General features: G+C 40.1%; 1 protein-coding gene across 1 annotated transcript; it reads left to right on the forward strand.

The window, feature by feature from the left end:
• Positions 1-410: 410 nt before the first annotated feature.
• LOC107184864 (thyroid receptor-interacting protein 11-like) lies at positions 411-11,233 on the forward strand (the record flags this gene model as incomplete). Its single annotated transcript, XM_015571273.1, has 5 exons — positions 411-499; positions 1,934-2,048; positions 2,446-2,562; positions 4,670-4,814; positions 7,941-11,233. Coding segments are annotated over 5 exons (687 nt in total), but the record flags the coding sequence as incomplete, so codon positions are not given.
• Positions 11,234-21,973: the final 10,740 nt, after the last annotated feature.

The following is a 21,973-nucleotide window of genomic DNA, read 5'->3' on the forward strand; positions in this document are numbered from 1 at the left end:
GAAAATGGAAAAAGGAAAAATCTAAAATTGTCCTTTCCATTTCTTCCCATTAATGAGGGCTCTGGAAACGTTTCCTGCGAGGAAGCAGTGGGGAAAATCTCTTCTTTGCTATTAAGCTTCTGAAGCGAAGGAAAATCTTTTTCTTTGATTTTTATATTTTCTGCTAAAGAATTGATTACTTTATTGGGGGTAAACCGTGTGAATAAATGCATACCCTAGCTTCCAGGTAGATTCTCTACCAGCAAACCTAGTCCACTAAACCAAAGAAGAGATGAAATGGAAGTAATTGAATATTCCTAATTAAAATAAGTACATATATTCAGAATTCACAGCAAAGATGTCTTAAATCTCGTAACATATTCACCCAGATTGTTTTAATCAGTTAATGACTATCTTTATTCACATGTTTTAAAACAGATGAGCTCCGACAAGAAATGCTGGATGATGTACAAAAGAAACTGATGAACTTAGTCAACAGCACAGAAGGAAAAGTAGACAAGTATGCTCTGCCTTTTTACTTTTATGTACTTTATGAAGACTACTTTTGTGGTAAAATTTCTAAACGTAGATGTTTATATGTAATTAGGTTTTTAAAAAGAATCTTTTCTTTTTCTTATACAGTGATGAGATATAGGCAGTTTTAATGAGATAGTAGAATAGCTTCTCTTCTTTTGGCTGTTATTTATTTTTCTTAGAATATGTTTTTATTGATTTGAGAGAGAAGGAGAGAGAGATAGAAATATCAGTGAGAAACATCAACCGGCTGCCTCCTGCATGCCCCTCACTGGGGATTGAGAGTGTAACTCGGACATGTGTTCTGACCAGGAATCAAACCATGACTTCCTGGTTCATAGGCCGATGCTCAACCATTGAGCCATGCTTACTGGACTTCTCTTGGCTTTTAAATAAATTTTTCCAGCTCAAATTCTTTTTCTTAAAACTATATGGAAAAGTTACAGTAGTACCATAACTAGAAAATAAAAAGTTTATTCTTACCATTCTTTTTTTTTTAAGTTTTTTTTAATTGAATTTTAAAGAGAGGAAGGGAGAGGAAGAGAGAAAGAGAAACATTCATGGCTGCCTCCTGCACACCCTCTCCTGGGGATCGAGCCCAAAACCTGAGCATATGCCCTGACCAAGAATTGTCCCGTACGATCTTTTAGTGCATGGGACGACACCCTGAGCCACACCAGTCAGGGCTTTTTTGCTCTTTGTACTGTTCATAAATGAACATATTTTGCTCAAATGTATTAGATCTGAAATTTAAGTATATATGTAGTAAATCATTAAAATTTTAAAGATTTCCATATTATTAGCAAATTTTTAATAAGTGTGCATGGGGAAATATAAGCATAGCCATGGAGCACATGAACTGTCATCACCATTTAAGGTGGGGTGGGAAAAATCTGAAGTGTCTCCTTAAGGTTGACATTAATGCAGATAGGCACTGAGTGTTACTAATGGTCACCATCTCAGTTGATTGATTGGTTGAAGAAAGTGGTTTCATAATACCTGATGTTTTCTGGGTATACGTTTTGGGTTGTTTGAAATATTCTTAATTAGACACATCAAAAATTTTTAAATGCTACTTTAAAATATGCTTAGTGTTTTTTATAATTAAGTATTGTTTAAGTCTAATTAAATATTTGTATGTTTAGCACGTATTTATTATTTCGGTACACTAAATATTGGGAGAGCTTGTGCAGCGGTTCTCAACCTGTGGGTCGCGACCATCGGAAAACACATATAGCATATCAGATATTTACATTACGATTCATAACAGTAGCAGAATTACAGTTATGAAGTAGCAACGAAAATAATTTTATGGTTGGGGGTCACCACAACATGAAGAACTGTATTAAAGGGTCACGGCAGTAGGAAGGTTGAGAACCACTGTGAGTAAGCTGAGCTGTTTCTGCCTTCATTTCCATAGAATCCTAATGAGAAACCTCTTCATTGGACATTTCCATACACCAAAGAACCAGCGTCATGAAGTGTTACGATTAATGGGAAGCATTCTGGGTATCAAAAGGGAGGATATGGAGCAGGTAACTGAATAATAAAAGCCATTCGGAATACATTTATAACTAAAGTAGTGGCATCAGATAAAATTTTCTTTTACTGTATATTATATAACTTTTCCTGAATACATTTTTTTCAATAATTTGGAAATGGAATAATTTCATACTATAGTGAAGGAGTGGACTTGTGCAATTTGTATATCAGTTTAAATATTTTGTAACTTATACACCACCCCTCTTATCAGAATGCTGAAATTTTGATAGTCCTCAACTGTTATCCAAGATAGTGTTTGGGAGGACATTTCATTGTATTTGTAGCTTCTCTCACTAAGAAACATTTGCTAAGAATTGGACTTGAAATATGGTTCTTATTTTTTCTTTTCTTGTACTGATAACACTTTTCTGTTTTAAAATAATTTTTCAGTTGTTGAATGAAGATCAGGGTGGAGTTACCAGATGGATGACTGGGTGGCTTGGAGGAGGATCAAAAAGTGTCCCCAACACACCTCTGAGACCAAATCAGCAATCTGTGTTTAATAGTGTAAGAGCTGATTTTATTTTTGCTGAATATGAGTGGTCAGATGATAGCACATCACATTCATTGGCAAGAATCAGGTTTCTCTTTTAGGTGGTTTTACACAGTCCTTTTATTTTGAAGTTGTAGAAACAGATCCAGCGATGTAACTAGCTTAAGGATAATAAGCCAGGTTTAATAAGTTTATTGCGTATAGGTTTTATTTTTTATTACTTATATAATACTTCTATTTTTAAAAGTATTCTTCCTTTATTTGTATTTGATCATAATTCTATAGGCACACAATCATTTGTCTTACTACTATATTATGAGATTCTTAAGATGGAAGCTTTCTTTTAGGCATGTATGTATCTACCTGGTCATGGAGCCAGTGAGTACTTATTGAGCACCTGCTGTGTACCCAGCTGTTCTAAGCATTGAGAATGTTAAGCATTGGGGATGCAGCAGCAAACCAGATATAGTGCCTCCCTCAACGAACTTCCTCTGGTTGGAGAAGGCAGATAGTTAATAAACAGGAAAAATAGCGCCTGTTATGTAGTAGGCTGATTGAATTGAGTAGCACTGTGAGTTAGAATGTGGAGTTTATTTCTCTTTTATTTTTTTAATGAAGAGGAAACTGAGGATAGGTGATCTACCCACAACTCGATAAAGATAAAACCCTGTTTAAAATGGGATGGCCTAAAGTTTAAAGGAAAGGTCTGCACTACATTATTTTAATCTAATAAACTTACTGGTGAACTTTTGCTATATTCATTGATTGTGTGTTACTTTAGAAGAATGAGTTTAATATTTGTTTTCTGTCAATACAAATTTTCATGTGTATGTAAACAGTTATTAAAATGATTTAAGAAATCTAAGTGGCTAATTCTAACCATAGGTTTGTGAAGTGTTGTCATTAAAAATTACTATGTTGAAGTTTTTACTTGATACCTCTGTCACTGAAGTGCTAGCACTTTTTTTTTCCTGAACCCAGGAAAGGATAATTGCTCATACATGTTATTGGCTACAAATGTCAGGCCCCATTTTAAGTGCTTCTCATGTTTTATTTTCCCAACAACTTATATGCACCGTCACTAAAACTCACTTTTCAGGTCAGAAACAGGCAGGTTAAATGCATCTAAGACTACACTGACAGTTAAATGGCAGAGACTCAGGATTTGAACACTTTCTGCCTCCTGAGAATATATGATTCACAGTAACTGCCCTCTGAAATAATTACAATATTACCATACTAGACCCTCACCCAACTTCCACTAAGTCAATAGTGATCCACTTATTATTCTCATAGCATCCAATTTTATGTGCAGAATGACATATATCCATTTGCACAACTGCCACAAAAACTGTTAGGTGACATGTTCACCCTTAATGGAGTTGTGCTAGAACTATCAGACCAGTTTTTCTGATCTCTTCCCCTCCAAGACCTGGGAATTATAATTTTATGTGTCTCAGGCATGAAACAGGTCTGGCCACCAATACAGGCATCAAGCTAGAGTGAACTAAGGACTGTACATCTGCCTTGCCCCTGACTGATATAAGAGCAACACCACCAATCAGGTGTCTCCTTGCCCATTGCCAGGGGGTTAAAGTGCTAGCATTTTAATTATTCACAAAGCTTATAAAGAAACTAGAGGTCCAGTGCATGGATTTGTGCACATTGAAAGGAAGTTAATTAGAAAGTGGCCAGACATGCCCCGTAGCCAACCTCCTGCAGTCCCTCCCTGACCAGCTGCACTTGGGGCGATGCCGGGGCTCGAAGGGCGTCTGCGGAGTGAGCGGGGTCCCTCTGGCAGGTGGGGTCCCGCGGCCTGGCCTGTGGGGATCGGGCCAAAACCGGCAGTCTGACATCCCCCCGAGAGGTCCTGGAGTGCAAGAGGGCACTCTGCAAAGTTGCTGTTGCTCAGCAGCTCCTGCATTGAGTATCTGCCCCCTGGTGGTCATTGCACATCATAGCTACCGGCTGGTCAGCTGGTCGCTTAGGCTTTTATATATATAGATAGATGATTCAGATGGCATGATTAGCTTTTAATATTTCATTAGAATACCTGGTATATTTTCTGTAGGAATACAATTTTAATATCTGCCTAATATGACTGAAATATTTTTTTCTTAGTCTTTTTCAGAACTTTTTGTTAAATTTCTAGAAACAGAATCTCATCCATCTATTCCACCACCAAAGCTTTCTGTTCATGATATGAAACCACTAGACTCACCGAGAAGGAGAAAACTAGATATAAATGTACCGGAAAGTTTTAAAGGTAAAACCAGATATTTATTTATTCAACAATTTAAGAAATGAAATGTTTAAGTTTTGATTATGTTTTACAGTGATATTAACTAAATTTTTAATGTTTTTGAAAATGTGCAGTGACTTCTAAAATTCCAATAAGACATTATATTTTGGTTTCATACATTCTGTGGTAACCTGATATTTAATTTGGTTTAGATTAATTTAAAAAATATGTAATATTTTTTTCTTTGTATATTGGTGTCATTGTTTTCTCTCTGTATAAGCCACTTTGAATTACTCTTCTTGGAAGAGGTGATTAAATGGTAAGCCTTTGTTTGGGCACCTGTTTTCCTTTCTCACTCATGGTACTTATTTCTTTTTTTTCTTTTTTTATATTTTATTGATTTTTTACAGAGAGGAAGGGAGAGAGATAGAGAGTCAGAAACATCGATGAAAGAGAAACATCGATTAGCTGCCTCCTGCACATCTCCCACTGGGGATGTGCCCGCAACCCAGGTACATGCCCTTGACCGGAATCGAACCTGGGACACTTCAGTCCGCAAGGCCAACGCTGTATCCACTGAGCAAACCGGTTTTAGCCATGGTACTTATTTCTAATCAGAGAAGTGTAGTTTATAGTTAGAGAAAGATTTTTTTTTTCCCCTGTGAAAATCTGTTATGCTCAATACCCCAACCTTGGTATATTAATAGTATTTATAAGAGTAGTTTAATAAACTGGCTTAAATATCCAAGAATGATAGGAAGCATTCTTATATGTTGAAAGATGTGCCTAGAAGCAAGTAGTTTGGCCATACCACAGTAGGTGTGTGTATGTGTGTGTGTATTTTTTTAATCTTTGCCCGAGGATATTTTTCCCATTGATTTTCAGAAAGAATGGAAGGGAAGAAGGGGGCAGGGTGGAGAGAGAGACATCAATTGGTTGCCTCCTGCAGGGCCCCAGGGATAGAGCCCACAACTGAGGTATGTGCCCTTGACCAGTAATTGAACCCACAATTCTTTGGTTCATTGGCTGACACTCTAACCACCTAGCCAAAGTGGCCAGGACTGTGTACATAATTTTTTATTCCACTAGTTTATAAGGATTTTATTTATATCCATATCCCCTATATTAGCATGCAGTATAATTTCTTGAGTTGAAATTTAAATACAACCTTTAAACTACAAAAAGATTATTTACTGTAAGGTCCCTTTTTCCCCCTGAAATTTTTATATTTTAATACAAACTAACATGTTTGCTAGTGGAACTGTAAAGGTACATATCTATACTAATAAAAGGATAATATGCTAATTAGACTGGACAGCCAAACGACCTTCCAGACGTCATTCCGGATGTCCTTCCAGACGAAGCTGTGGCGGCGGGGGCCAAGGCAGAGGCAGTTAGGGGCAATCAGGCAGGCAGGCGAGCAGTTAAGGGCAATCAGGCAGTCAGGCAGAGGGGTTAGGGGTGATGAGGCAGGCAGGTAGAGTGGTTAGGGTCGGTCAGGCAGTCAGACATCCCCCAAGGGTCCCGGATTGCGAGAGAGTGTAGACTGGGCTGAGGGACACACCCTCCCAACCCTCCCAACCCCCTTGTGCATGAATTTCGTACACTGAGCCTCTAGTACAGCAGTTTCTAGTACAGCAGTTCTCAACCTGTGGGTCGTGACCCCTTTGGCAGTCGAATGACCCTTTCACAGGGGTTGCCTAAGACCATCCTGCATATCAGATATTTACACTACGATTCATCACAGTAGCAACATTACAGTTATGAAGTAGCAACGAAAATAATTTTATGGTTGGGTCACAACATGAGGAACTGTATTTAAAGGGCCAGAAGGTTGAGAACCATTGCTCTAATATGTTATAATCATATCACATGTCAGATGCTAAATTTTGAATAAGATATTAAATAATTTATATTTTGAAAATTTAAAAACTTGCTTAGTCATTTAAACAAAGTTATATTTTCCTCAACTTTTATAGAAAAAGGAAGTGGTAAAATTTATTTGTTGCTTAGATAAAAGTTTTGGCTGCTAAATTTAGTGAAAAGTCTTAATTTTAACAGATGTAGACTGTACCAAAAATACTTTTTCTTGTTACACTAGGTTGTAACATCATAAAGAGGATTCCAAAATTCATTATGACGGGGTCTCCCTCTCTTTTACCCCTTCTCCCCTCAGTCTCTTCCCCCTCCTCCCTCTTTCCTGCTCTCCTCCATTCACTTATAAGTCCTGCGTCAGTTCGGTTTGTACTAATTAGACCCAAAAGCCCCTGATGTTCTGATTGCTCTAGAATTCGCAGGATTAAAGTTTAGTCTTTGATCCTGGATTTGTTGTAGTGTGGGAGCAAAAAAAATACTTTCCTCCCACCTTCTAAGTTCTTCTATCTGAACTAATAAATTAACAGACAAAATAACAGGAGAAAATCAAATTTTTAATATATGTGCATGGGAAAGGGGCTCACATACACATGAGAATTCCAAAGACAGGCAGCATTGGATATATATGAAATTTTGGACAACGGAGAAAGCGGGGACCGGAAGCGTTCTGAGATTTCAGAAGTGAGAATGGGCAGGTAGTTGAGGAAGAGCAGAGCACCCGTGCAGGGAAATCCTTGCTCAGCGACCAGATACATTGGGACGTGGTGGGCATCTAGCTAACAGGCCCGGCCCCAAGTCCTCCTGTTACCACACGCAGTCCAGGCGGGCCGCGGAGGCCAGCTTCCGGAGCGTCCGTGCCGCAGTCCGTCTCTCCCTCCGAATCTCCTAGGCAGGGAAGGGGAGGCCCAAAGTTCCTTTCTGAGTCTTAATTGCCCCTTAAAAATCAATGTCCTAAGAGGTAAAACTTTGTTCCCCTTCAATAGTAAATTAACTTTATCAGTTATGAAACTTGTATTTAAATGTAAAACGACAGCATTATTGTGTTTAATGAAGTATTAGTTACACATTCAAGTATCCTTCTGTCCCGTTTCCTTTCTCCCATTTCTTTCTCTGTCCTTCTACTAGTATATTTCATAGACCCTACGTATCGGATCCAGAACCCAGCAGCATATGAATTAAATTTATTTAGGGGCCAAATGTTGGAACCTAAAACACTTGTGTAGTGCTGATTAAATAACATACAGGAGACTAAGTAATTCACATTTTGTCATTTAGATACGACAGAACCCAGGCCTGGGAGAAGAACAGATGTGAGTCCGTTCTTGGCTCCCCGCTCTGCGGCCGTGCCTCTCATGAACCCGGCTGGCCTTGGGCCTGGGGGGCCTGGGCACCTCCTTTTGAAACCCATTTCAGACGTGCTGCCCACGTTTACGCCTTTGCCAGTGTCGCCTGACAACAGTGCCGGGGTTGTGCTGAAGGACCTTTTGAATCAATAGATGACTCTCAAGCCAGAGACGACATGCACAGCACTTTAGAGAAACACTAAATGTATGTACTTTATCACGAAGTGGCCTTTTGGAAAAAGTCATGTATTTGTTTGCAGTTGTACTTTCTCTGAATTTAATAAAAATATTTGTATTGTTTTTAGAAATTGCAGGTGTCACAGGAGGAAGTGTTTGCTATATATTTTTTTCCTTCTCTGTTTTAACCTAATTCAGGCTAGAAACATTTGATTTTTTAATCTTAACTTATGGAAGTAAGTAAAATAAAAGTAGCTATATATCAGGTTTTGATTTCTTCCTCTGATTTTCAAGTTAATTTAGGCTAGTTGAGACATGTGGTTGTCTTTTAAAGATAATCATGAGATTTACCCAAAAAAGAAAGAAAAAGAAAAGGAAGAAGAAATAATAACTGTGGCTTATATGCATAGTGCAGAAAATTGACCTGAAGTGTATATTAATCATCTTTATAGAGGATTTTGTGTAGACAGGACAAGAAAAGGTTGCCCCTGGGAGGACTTAGGTGTCTTGAGGTGGAATGTGTGTGTATTTTGTTCTATGCAACTTTATCACATGTGTAAATCCATGTGACCACCACTACAGAACAGATACATCAAGAACCCCTCGTGCTACCCTTTTTACAGTCATAGCCACCTCCTTCTTTAGCCCCTCCCCAAACTTCTGGCAACCACTCACTATTCTCCGATTTCTGTAACGTGCTATATAAATGGAATCCATAGGATGTAACCTTTTTGAGATTGACTTTTTCACTGAGTGCAATGCCCTTGGAAATCTATCCAAATTATTGCGTGTATCAGCCTTTCTCTTTTTGTTGTCAAGTGCATACTATGGGCATATGATTTGATTTTAAGAGGTAAGGTGTCTTTTTAAAGTTATCATCTTAAAGCTACTTGTTTTTTCACACCTATATATACAACTTTCATGTAAGTGTTAAATCATACAGCTGCATTTACAGAACTATAATGAGCAATATCACTAAACACGGCCCCTCCTTCCTCTGTCTGAGATGTCCATGTGACAGGCATGTTAGTCCAGGAGTTGTCCACTTGCATCCTCACGGTCACCGAGGGCAGTGGAATTACTTTAGCAACACCAGCATCAGGTGTTTGGAACTTAAGAATAAGGGAGTATTTCTTTAATTTTTTTATAAACCTATCATAAAAAAATCCTGGCTTGGAACTTAATCAGGATGTTCATGTTTGTATAAGTTGTTGAAGTTGTATATTTAAAGACATTTCTTGCAAATTTTGTAAATTTCACTATGCCTTTAAAATAGAAACATCTATATAACAAAGAAGGGTGGAAATGATATTGATCCAAATATGTAAATAGTTCTGGCTCCAGCCAGGGCTAAATTTGATCATTTGTAAATTTTGCTGTGATTAACTGTATACTTTCTACTGTATTTAGAAGCTTGGAAGTCTTTATGTGTTGATGGGTGAAACTGGTGTTTCTGAGGAATTCAGTAACCGAGACATTGCTGCTTCACAACGTCCTGTCTCCTTAGCTAACTTATTTATATTGCCATTCTTTATTTAGTGTGCCTAAAGGAAGTGGTCATCCAGTTCTATATTAGAACTGCCAAACTGCCTCCTGTCTGTTTTGCCCATTATTTCTCTTATAAAATTATTACCCTTGGGATCCTTTCAAAGATACTTTCACTGACCAGTCTAAATTATTTGCTGCTTGCCATTGAAGTTTCATTTCAGTGTGGAGCATCTGAAATAAAAATTTCTAAGTTAAAAAAAAAAGACACATGATCCTTCATTTTGAAGAAATAGAAAATGCATAGAGTTTTTCTCTTATAATTTGAGAATTAAAATTTAAGTAGTGGGTATTTAAGTATCATGTCATCGTATTTTAAATGCCTTTCATGACAATTTAAGTATTTCCTTCCCTATTCAAACAGCCTGTCTCTCTTCACCCCATAGTTTAACATAAGTTTGAAAGCTATTATGGGCATACAGCATGACCTTACATGGCTGCTGTTTAATTATGTGACCTCGAACTGAAGCTGTAGTACCTAATGTTTCAGCTGTATCATCATTGAAACTATAGCTGCCTGGTATGCATACTAAGTGTTTGTTGATCTAAACCAGACATAACTCATCTACTTTCCTGAAACTAAGTTGTGTCAGAGATGAACCATCTGCTCAAGGAATCTTCTTAGTAACCAGCCATACAATGAGGAAGCATATAATTCTAATGTCAGCAGTAGGACATTTCTAACAATAATTTACTGCAGTCGTTTAACGACAGTAATTTTACTGTTTACTTCTCTGCAAACTTACTAGGATTTGTGGTTGAATTTTGCTTTAGCTGCCACAGTTTTTCACAACATTCCTAATGGTTTTCAACTGCTAATACTATAATAGAAAATCCAGCCAGACATTGAATTTGATTTAGTACAATTCTGTATCATATGGCCGTTTGAATTTTAGTTCCTGCCATTATTTATTTAAAAGAAAAAAAAATGGGGAAAGAATTTAATTCTTTAAAACCGCCACTTAAAATATTAAATATCCCCCCCAAATAAAACCTCCAGTTTATTTTAACCATTCAATGGTTAATCAAAAGGGAGAAAAACACTTTTAAAATAACTTATTTGATCATTAGGTGGAAAATATAAAAGTGTCCTCAGGGACAGGGGAGGGATGAGAATACTTAGAGCTATTATGTATCAAACTTAGAGCATTTGAATTTGATTTAAACCTAATGAAGTTTTTCATATATCAAAGTATTTAAAGCGTCTTCCATCAAAAAATTTAATTCTGTAAATATCAAGTCAGTTATACTTGATATTTATTTTATATATTCCTATGGAAAAAGTAAAGACACTCTTAATGTTCTGACATTTGTGATTATTTGCCAGTGTTTACTTTTTAACTTATTCAGGTTTCTGTACTTAAAATTGATCAATTGTCTTGATTTTTAGGGAAATAACTAAATAGGGGGAATTTACAACCCAACTATAGTATTGGGTTGTGTTTTATAGAACTAAAGTCAATGCATTTCTGAATTTCTCAGGAGCGCTGCAAGGCAAAAAAATACTCCGAATAAAAATGATATATGTGAGCTGGCAATGTCTTCGTCCACAATAAAAAAAACAAAACAGATTTCTTAGCAAACAGCTGCTGGCTTTTTCTTTGGAAGGGGGAGGAATGACTTACACGTGTTGTTTATAGCAGCCGTTGGTCAACTACTGAAGCTAATGTCTTCAAGTGCTCGCCGGATGTCTGCTGTGAGGATAGTGTTTGAGCCTTGGAAATGTTAAGTATGAACAGTTCACAGAGGCTTGACATAAGATAACGCAGGAAAAGAGGATCTGAGAGGCTTCAGCCAGCCGGTTCTGAGGTGATATTATGCATCATCTGGCCTTCGTGTTTCTGCAAGATGATCGTCAATCCTGTCTTCGTTTTTCTTAGATGTGGAACTTGAATCATTTTAACTGTTCGTGTGATGGCAGCATTGGAAGGAACATGGGTTTTTAAGTTGGGAGGTGGCTTCTTTTGACTTTTAACAGCATTACTTTGATGGAATTGATTTTTCTCATCTCAAATAACCTAGGCCAGTGGTCGGCAAACTCATTAGTCAACAGAACCAAATATCAACATACAGCAATTGAAATTTCTTTTGAGAGCCAAATTTTCCGTGTCTCCCGTTGCCTGACCCACCACCACCACCCCCCCCCACACTTCTTCTAACGCCACTTCTTCAAAATAGACTCGCCCAGGCCAAAAACTGACTTCTGCACATGGGCCACAAAGTTTCAATCGCCCTGTACATGCGAGCCCGCACATGGTATTTTGTGGAAGAGCCACACTCAAGGGGCCAAAGAGCCGCATGTGGCTGGCGAGCCGCGGTTTGCTGACTACTGACCTAGGTAGTAAGCTTATGGGGTTGTAAGTATCAAATGATGCATTCATTCATAGTATTTATTAAATGATAAATGTACCACTTGTGGAAATGCTTTATAAAATCTAGTTCTATACAGATGTCAGAACTCGAGATTATTATTGCCAAAAAGGGGGTAAGCATGTCAGATGTGGGGGTGTTGCCAAAGCCAAGAATTATTTCAAGAAGGTGGGAGAGGTCAGAAGTGTGGAGTGCTTGCTGCTCTGGTGAGATAAGCTTGGATTCTGGGACCAGGGAGTTGTTGGATTTGACTTAGTGTTGGTGGAATGGTGGGAGGAAAAGCCAGGCGTGAGTTGAGTAGGTGGTGAGCAATTGGAGATAAGTGTTTGTAAGCAGCTCTTCTGAGAAATTACATTGTCAAGGGGAAGGAGGACACTAGGCAGAGAGAGGAGAGTGGGGTGGAGGGAGAATTGGTTTAAGTTGGGAGGCTTAAGCATGTACAGATCCTTACAGGGTGAAGAGAGTGGAGAGAAGAGTTCCTGAGAGGGAGCTGATAGCACCCGAACGCAGGGGAGGCATCGGCCTTGCATAGAAAGACTCCTCTCCTGGCACAGACGGAATGGAAGAGGGGGATGCAGATAGCAAATGGATTCGGGTAGTTGTGGGAATTTCTTCTGTGAGATGGGCAGGGAGCTTCATGGGCTAAAAATGAGGGGTGCGACGAGGGTCTGAGGCTTGAGAAATTCAGTCTAGTGGGAGAGAGAGACTTGTGTCCACATTGCTAGAGCAGTGAGAGGTGCTGGGGAGCCCTGGGTTGGCCCTGGCAGGCAGATGGGAGGGGGCTGTGGTGGTTAAAGGAAGTAAGCTAGCAAAGTTAATGTCCAGCGGTCCTTGCCCCAACCAATTCTAATGGAACGCAAAATGTTACTTATCTGAACTTGTTTTCCTGTCCTTGGGGCTTAGGCCATGTGAATATATGATATGATATGATGGAAGGTTTTACAGCATGTGATTGTCATAATTTAATACATCCAGTAAATAATAATCCTTTATAAACACACCAGTATTTCCTTTGGAGATAAAGGAAAATTCAAGAATGTTAATAAACGGATCACTTAAGGCAGATGTTTGACCCCTTAGTTTGTTTTCTGCCTTGGCTACTACTGTGCATCAAACTTTTAGCCCTTCTGGGGTTAAGAAATTAATAATTCGCGTTACGATGATATTTTAACTGTGATCACTTTCAGCTGTGGCTGTTTTTACAAGAGTTACTCCCCTTTTCAGCTCTAACATTCTTTGACTTCAGTGAACTATTTCTGACCCTCAAAAATTAAATCTCAGTGATTGAAAATATTTGTGAACTTAATGAGCTTGGTGAAGTTGTTTCCTAGTTTTCCTTGGGCTGTTAAAAATGTAATTCGTTTTTGCAAAATATGAGGCATTTAAATGTGGAAGGACTAACACTGTGAGAAGTTTTTCTCTAACAATGGTGAGTCAATGTATATTCTTGAATGAATTCATTTCCCAAAGGGCAAGGCCCATTCCAGATGGTGAAGGCAAACATGATTTCTTTTAAAGAAAAGAATTGGAAGCAAAGTAACACAGCTTTGCTCTAGGTTTCCAAGCAGCTCTGTCCATTTAAGCATATTTAAAGCACCACGGTGTCATCTGTGAGTTAACCATTCATCCCTGTCTAAAAGGCAGTTCCAGGCCCTCTCCATTAATAAAAAATGGGGTGATGGTGATAAAGTTACACATTCTAGACTAATGAGGTAATTTTTTATTTTTGAAAACGTATATGGAATGTGTAGCCTTTGAACATTTTTGGAATCGTTTCAAAGTCATCTCCCTAAAGCATTTGGCATGCCTCGCACATGCAGGCTCCCCGCTCGGATAGTCTGGATGTATGCATGCAACCCGCGGCGCTCTTCAGGATCACACTCACCAACTGGCGCTCCCGTGTTGAAAAGAACTGATGGTTGAAATCAGTTCTCCATAGAGTTGCTACTTGAGGAATAGATTTCCATTTTTTAAAGTGTTTTCACTCTTAATTTTTTTCCTTGAGACATTAGTTTTACCTGGAAGTAATTTTACTTCTGCTTTCATCCTTTATTTGTGGGTTTCAAATATTTCAATCATTCAAGAATAAACAAAGGGGTATTAGGAGGGACGGACATCTGGCCATGGTAGGGTGAAGAGGTCAGCCAGTCCTCCCTGCAAAAAAACAAGTATATAACAAAAATGGTGAAAGACAAGAAATTGAAAATGGTTGAATTTTTAAAACCATCTATACTCTATAGAGCAGCGGTTCTCAACCTGTGGGTCGCGACCCCTTTCGGGGTCGAACGACCCTTCCACAGGGGTCGCCTAAGACCATCGGAAAACACATATATAATTACATATTGTGTTTGTGATTAATCACTATGCTTTCATTATGTTCAATTTGTAACAATGAAAATACATCCTGCATATCAGATATTTTACATGACGATTCATAACAGTAGCAAAATTACAGTTATGAAGTAGCAACGAAAATAAATTTTTGGTTGGGGGTCACCACAACATGAGGAACTGTATTAAAGGGTCGTGGCATTAGGAAGGTTGAGAACCACTGCTATAGAGCTGCAGGTAAGAACCACTGGAGTCTGTAGCTTCCTGCCTGGGGCTCCCCGACTCCGGTCAGCCTGTCTGAAAACCAGTAGCTTTGTAGCCTGAGGGCATGAACTCCATGGAGTGGGGTGGAAGCTGAGCAAAAACCATGACTTGGCCAGTTAAAAGTGGTGAACTTGGAAGGAAGCCTGGAGAAAACTCAGCTCTGCTAGGCTGAGGTTGCAACGCCAGGTGGGGCAAGTGCTGACCAGGGGAATGTAATGAGGAGCTGAGAAAGCCATGGCCCGGGAGAACCAAGAGAGCCCCATGAGAAGACAGCCTCAGCCACCCAGAGCCTGGCCTGTATTTTTCAATCTGCACCCACACCCATCAGCCGCAGACGGGAGCCACAGGGACTCTGGGTGTCTAATGAGCACAGCCTCCTGCTGACCAGTCCTGCAGCAGCAACCTCTGGGAGGCCAGAGTGAAAGATTAAACTAAGAATGTAAAACCAGCAGAGACATCAGCAGCCACACTCTCCTGCAGGGAAGACAGATTCCTCAGTTTAAATCCAAATGTTAGCCTGAGCTGGTTTGGCTCAGTAGATAGAGTGTCGGCCTGCGGACTGAGGGTCAAGGGCATATGCCCTTGTTGTGGCCTCGATCCCCAGCGTGGGGCATGCAGGAGGCAGCTGATCAATGATTCTCTCATCGATGTTTCTATCCCTCCCTCCCTCCTTTCCTCTCTGAAATCAATAAAAATATATTATAAAAAACAAATCCAAATGTTAAAATCAGAGAAATACATCGCAATCAGTAGTTGCTACACGTAATCTAAATTGTCCAGACTTCAACCAACAACGATGAGTAATGCAAAGAAGAAAGTGTGACCCGTACTCAGAAAAGAAGCTGTCAAAGAAACGGTGGGTCTCCATGTTGGATTTAGCCCACAAGAACTTCCCTGCTGTGAATCATAAATGCAAAAATTAAAGTCTGTTCACAGGATACCGAGTAATCGCTGTATGTTCATTACCCAGCTTCGTCAAATCCTAACATTATGCTGTATTTTCCAAAAAAATGTTTTTAAACCTTTTATTAGAGGAAAATTTGAATGTAGACACAAAAGTATAGAAGGTAACAATGTACCCATGTACCCATCATCTGCTTCAATGATGAACAACTCAGGATGACCAACTCTCATTGCATCCTGTATACCAGCCACTTCCCCTTTTAATTTTGGAAGCATTTTCCCATAACTTGTCTTAACATTGTAATGAGCCAATCTTCTTACTTTCTGTAAGACAGTAGAGATGGTCACATAATGTATGCCTCTCCTGTCCCTGAACTCTACAGGAATATTGTTGAAATCTGACATCCCATCTGGATACATAGAGAAGCTTACAAGGTCTCTCCTTCATGTGATGTTAAAAGTTCTTTCTTTTATGCAACATGGTAATATGCTATATGATAGTTGTAATTTTTTTTTTATTTGGCAGAATTAAAAGTTGACAGCATAACCCTGGCCAGTGTGGCTTAATTGATTGGGTGTTGTCCCATGCAGCAAAAGGTTGCCAGTTCGATTCCTGGTCGGGGCACATGCACGGGTTTCAGGATCTATTCCAAATAGGAGACAAGCAGGAGGCATCCGATCAGTGTTTCATTCTGACATCAATGTTTCTCTTACCCTTTCCCTCCCCTCTCTCTAAAAATCAATAAAAAATTCTTCAATTTTACAAAAAAGCTAACAGCATAGTATTGTTTCTTCTAATTTTTGAGAGTGTTGATTTTACTGGTTTGGTAAATTCAAGAATCTGGGAACCACTTTTGTATATGGATTGTAAATAGGAAATGAGGTCATTTGAACATCATCTATACTAATAAAAGGGTCATATGCTAATTAGACCAGACATCTTCTGGACGTCCTTCCAGACAAAGCCACAGTGGCAGGGGCCGAGGCAGGGGCAGTCAGACATCCCCCAAGGGGTCCTGGATTGGAGAGGATGCAGGAGGGGCTCAGGGCCCCCCCCACCCCGCACCCCTCGTACATGAATTTCTTGCAACAGGCCTCTAGTACTATTAAAAAATTATATTAAATATATTCACTTTGCCCCCCAAATCAATACATATTGTCAGAAAACTAACAGACAAAAATGAAACAGAGAATGCCATTAGCTACTTTCTTGAGTGCAACTCCGGCTCCATGGCCAAGAGTGTGTTGGCCTAAAGTCTCTTTGATAGTGGAACTCTCATAGTTTACACATGATCATATGTTAGAACCACAGTCAGTTAAAACAAACCATACGAAAAACCCAGGTGTTTTCATGATTTTCTGATTTTCCCGAGAATTCCAAGTATGTGCAGAAAGTCCTGGCATCCTTGAGCCAGTTGGTCGCAGTAAAGTACAGTTTAGAGACCAAATGTAATAGGAGAAGCTATCCTGGAGCAGAAGTCCAAAAACCTGATTCCGACCCCTGCTCTGCTTCCAATGATAGGATCTTGGGTAAATTAGTCCCTCTGAGCCTTAGTTTTCACATTTGTAAAATTGGGGTACAGTAAGTGATGTATAAAGTCCAGGACTCTGTCACCTCCTCCAGGCAATGCCCTGGTGCCCTGCCTTGGCCTGTGCACACCTACTTGCACTATAGGCTGACCAGTGACTCATGATAAAAATAAAAGAGTAAGTTTCCTAACCTTTATTGACCTACTGTGCGTTGGCACCTGCTAGGTGCTTTATGAACACTGTTGCCTTTACAATACCATGATGTTATTTTTGTCCCCATTTTATAGCTGAAAACCTGAAGCTTGTTACGGTTAAAAACTTGCTTAGGTGTTGTATTTGTTAGGTTTCTCCAGGGAAACAGACCAATATATTTTTTTTAACATTATCTATGTTTAACGTAAGCATGACACAGAGGGCAGAAACTATGCAGGATGGGATTAGGACATCCAAATACAGAGAAATAGAAAATATGCATTTTCAAAAATCTGTAAGTTAAAAGGTAAAAAATAACAACAAAAAAAGGAAAATATTTGCAATATAGATGACCATGGAGAAATCTCACTATAGAAATAAAGATGGGCAAAGTCAAGATAATTGATGTTCTTTAGGGTTTCTGGCTGAACTGGCAGTTTGTCTCTGGATGACCATTTTCTGCTTTCACAATAAGAGAACAACAGCTTTTTAGCTAAGCAGGTTCCTACAGAATGTGAGAACATGTATCATTTTGTGACACATACCCGTTGAGCTATTTCTATTAAAACACATCACCACCACCCAAAACCCTAAACCAAAGTCACTACTAGGGTGGAATACATTTGACTTTTATATTCTCAGGGAGTAAAGGAACTACCCTGACTAGGTGACTGAGAAGTCAGGAGAAGAAATGGATTTAGGGAAATTTAAGGAGTTGAACATTTGACTCTGTCAAGAAAGAGACACGTTAGGGATGACGAGAGGGATTTGAGAGTCATCTGCACAATGCTGACGGTATATATCAATGCCCCATAACAGTTGTAGGACTATTTCCACAAGAGGATCGTGAGAAAGAGTAGAGGCTGGATTTAACTTTGGGGGACTTTTTGGCCAGAGAGGAGGAGAAAGAAAAGAGGCTGGAGAAGATGCAGTCATAGTGAGGAGACCAGGATAACTTAAAGTCATGGACATGAGAGGACAAGATGGATTATCAATGGTCAAATCCTTCAAAGCGACAAAAGAACAATTAAAAATGAAGGGCATGGTTTTGGCCATGAGAGCACGAGGGAACTTAGGAAGCACCTAAGCATTGTGGGTGAATGGTGGCAACATGGCCGGATTTCAGAGAATTCAGGTGGGACTCGGTGGGGTGACTGACACATGTACCCATGTGTCATGGGTACCAGCTGTGTAAGCAGTAAGTCAGAGAAAGCAAGTGTTGACCCTGAGAAGGAATTTATCTTCCAAGAGCTCCTAGTGGTTAATTGGACTCAACCATTGCTGGCAGAAGCCTCTCACACACTCTGCATTTCAGTGAGAAGCCACAGACGGAGCTGCCAGCCTCCTGAACTCTGCTCCTGCCCTTTGAGCCCACCCTTATGAATGGCTCCTGAGACCATCTTTCCACTGTAAGATAGAGACCTGCCCCGTCTAATGGAAATGTCCCGCTACATCCTCATTTGCATCTTTACTGGCCAATCAGAGTGGCTTCATAAGGACCAATCAGGGCAGTGCTATTTGGACCAATCAGACTGTGCACATTTGGATTCCTAATTTGCATAAAAATGGACCAATCAGAGACGAAGGCAGGACTTGATAAAAAGCAGTCTCCCCTTTGTCTGGACAGAGCCCACTTTTGGGGGGCTCTCAGGTTTGCAAACTGATTATCTGTATAGTTCCTCCTTTGGGACACCCCATATTGGGGATTTCTGTGGGTATTAGATGGGTGGCAGTGAACTTTTGTTGAAACAAGGCTTGGTAAATTGGAAGAATGAGGACTGTAGAATCAGAAGGGCCTGGTTTAGGCTAGAGTTTGGATTGTTTATTATCTGTGTGGCCATAGTGTCTCTGGGTCTGTTTTTTTTTTCATGTGCAAATTGGAGGGGGTGGGGGTCACAGGAGAGGGTGTGTGTGGAGTCCAGCATGATCATGAACATTCAATCATGTCACCTTCCCTGTTTTACCTTCTCTCCTAGAAGGGCAATTGGATGTCATTATTTTTGGACAGTGAAAAAATAAATAATTTAATATTAGTAGTCAAAATACATCATTACTTTTATTAATTTTGTGAAATTTACTCCCAATTTGAAGCATCAGCTTAAAAAAAAAATAGCCCATCTGTTTTCCAACCCACAGCGCAGTGAGGAAGTAGTTTCATTGTAGCCAGGAGCCCCATTCAGCCTGTTCCCTTGACGTTACAATTTACATTTTGTGAAGTTGTTCTGTGGTTGTGATTGTATTTGATTCCAATGATGGGAGGTGAGGTAGATGTTAGGATCTTTATTTTGCACCAGAACAAACAAAAAAAACCCCACAAACCACTTAGAGAAGGAAATGATGGTATTTAAAAGCCAGAAGGATCACTTAGCAGTTCATGCTCAACAAACCTCATTTTCTTTTTTAAAATAGAATTGCTAGACAGGAAATGCTACGACTCTGTTCATTTTGATGTTAGCAGGACATTGGATAAAGGCCCCTACCAACTCTTTGTGGACAAGATGGGGAAATGGAAGCTGAGTGAGAGAAGTGTAACATAAAAGGAGTTCACAAATCCTAACCGTCCGCTTCCCTGTAGAACCAGCACCCAGACCCAGAATTAGAATATTACAAGCACCCAGAAGGCTCCTGGGGCCCCTCCCAGTCACGACCCCATTTTGATTTCTATATAAGTGGAGTCATCCAATATGTACTCTTATGTGTCTGACATTTTTTTATTGGTTGCACAATACTTCATTTTTGGAAGCTCTTCCTTTATTTAACTCTGCTGGTACCCAACTGATGGACTTTGAGGTTGTTCACAACCTTTTGCTATTACGAACTTTGGGGGCAATGAACAACCCCGTAAAAAAATGTGTTTTAAAAAATATTTTATGATGTGAAATTTCTAATACAAAGTAAACAGAATAAATGGACACAGCTTAGACAACCATCACCATCCTGCCATTCTTGTTAGATGTCGTTGTAGAGTCCTGTGGGGGCTTAAAAAACTAATACTGCCCCCACCCACCACCTTCTAAGTCCTTCTAGCTGGGCTAATACATTCACAGAGAGAGAGTAACAGTAGGAAATAAAAATGTTAATACATGCACATGGGGAATCCACATAATCATGAAACGACATTGTTTCATGTGAGGTGACATGGGTAACGGTGACATTTTGGACAAAGTAGAAAATGGGGAACGGAGTCCCAGATTTCAGAAGTGAGAGTGGGAGATTTACAGGTAGCTGGGGAAGATAAGAGTTCTAAACTGAAGTGTTTTCATATTTCTACGTATAAGGGCATCATTATTTCTCTCTCAACCAATGTGTCTGAACTGAAAAATGAAGACAGAATAACTACATTGAACAAAATGTTTAATTCCCCGTGACTTTCATCTAGCGCAGTGGTTCTCAACCTTGGCTGCACATTACAATCACCTGGGGATCTTTTTAAAATCCTGATTTCCGGGCCTCATCCTCCAGAAATTCTGTTTCTGTTACTCATGTTGTGGCCCCAACCCATAACAAAGAAACAGAATTTCCGGAGGATGAGGCCCAGAAATCAGGATTGTAAAAAGATTCCCAGGTGATTCTAATGTGCAGCCAAGGTTGAGAACCACTGTGCTAGGCAGGAAAGGGGGCAAGGTCAAAGGTTCTTTCTTAATTACCAGCTTAAAAATCAATATACCTCCTGGCCAATGTGGTTCAGTGGTTGAGCATCAACGGGCGGCAGTTCCAGGAGGCTGCTAGGTCGCACACCTGACGGTTCAGCTCCCTGAGTAGGTCTCTCCCTCTGCATCTGCTCCAGCGGTTCTCAACCTTGGCTGCACATTAGAATCACCTGGGAATCTTTTTTGGGCTGGATCCCAAGTTTGGGGCGTGCAGGAGGCAGCCGATGAATGGCTCTCTCTCATCATTGATGTTTCTCTCTCGTTCCCTCTCCCTCCCACTCTGAAATCAATAAAAACATTAAGAAACATCAATACCCAGAAGGCAGCTTCAGGTGGGGAAACTCGGGCCCCTCCAGCAGGATTCCATTCACTTCCCACCATCACGCCCTTCCCTCCCGAAGGCTGGCCCCGCAGACTGTGAGTCTCCGCTGTGGGCCCGGGGATCCCTCACCTCTCTCAATGGGGTGAAAGGACCGCACAGCCTCTCCAGTAGGTGGGCGCTGTGGAGGGGCCCCTGGGAGGATGCAGGTGGGGAGGGAGGCCCTCGACCCCTGCCCGTCCACTGTGGTCTCTTAGGGAACAGTGTCTCTGGTAAGATTTAATTTGATGAAAAGGGTTCCAAAGCTTTAAAGAGAGAAAAAAAGAAAAAGAAAACGAAAAAAAAATAAAACCCTTTGAAATCACCAATATAATGAATATGAAGGACTTCGCACAGCACTGTGAGCTTATCATCATCGTCCTGTTTTTCCTGGCTGTCCTCTTTGCAGATCACTTTTCAGGTGTTAGCATCACCTTGTCTTCTGTTGTTATAATCACCAAAGGACACTTTGCTTTCTTAATGAAAAATAATATTTTTTCCTCTCGAGCCGGGTGGGGACAGGATTGACATATAAAACTGTGTGTAGGTTTAAGCCGGCCAACGCGTTGATGTGCTGCATGGACACTTTTTAATTAAAGCAAGAACGTGCCGCGAGAGCCCCGGGTGGCGGCGGGGCGGGCGGGG

This window comes from Myotis davidii, unplaced genomic scaffold (genome assembly GCF_000327345.1).
Source record: "Myotis davidii unplaced genomic scaffold, ASM32734v1 scaffold732, whole genome shotgun sequence".
Lineage (NCBI taxonomy): Eukaryota > Metazoa > Chordata > Mammalia > Chiroptera > Vespertilionidae > Myotis > Myotis davidii.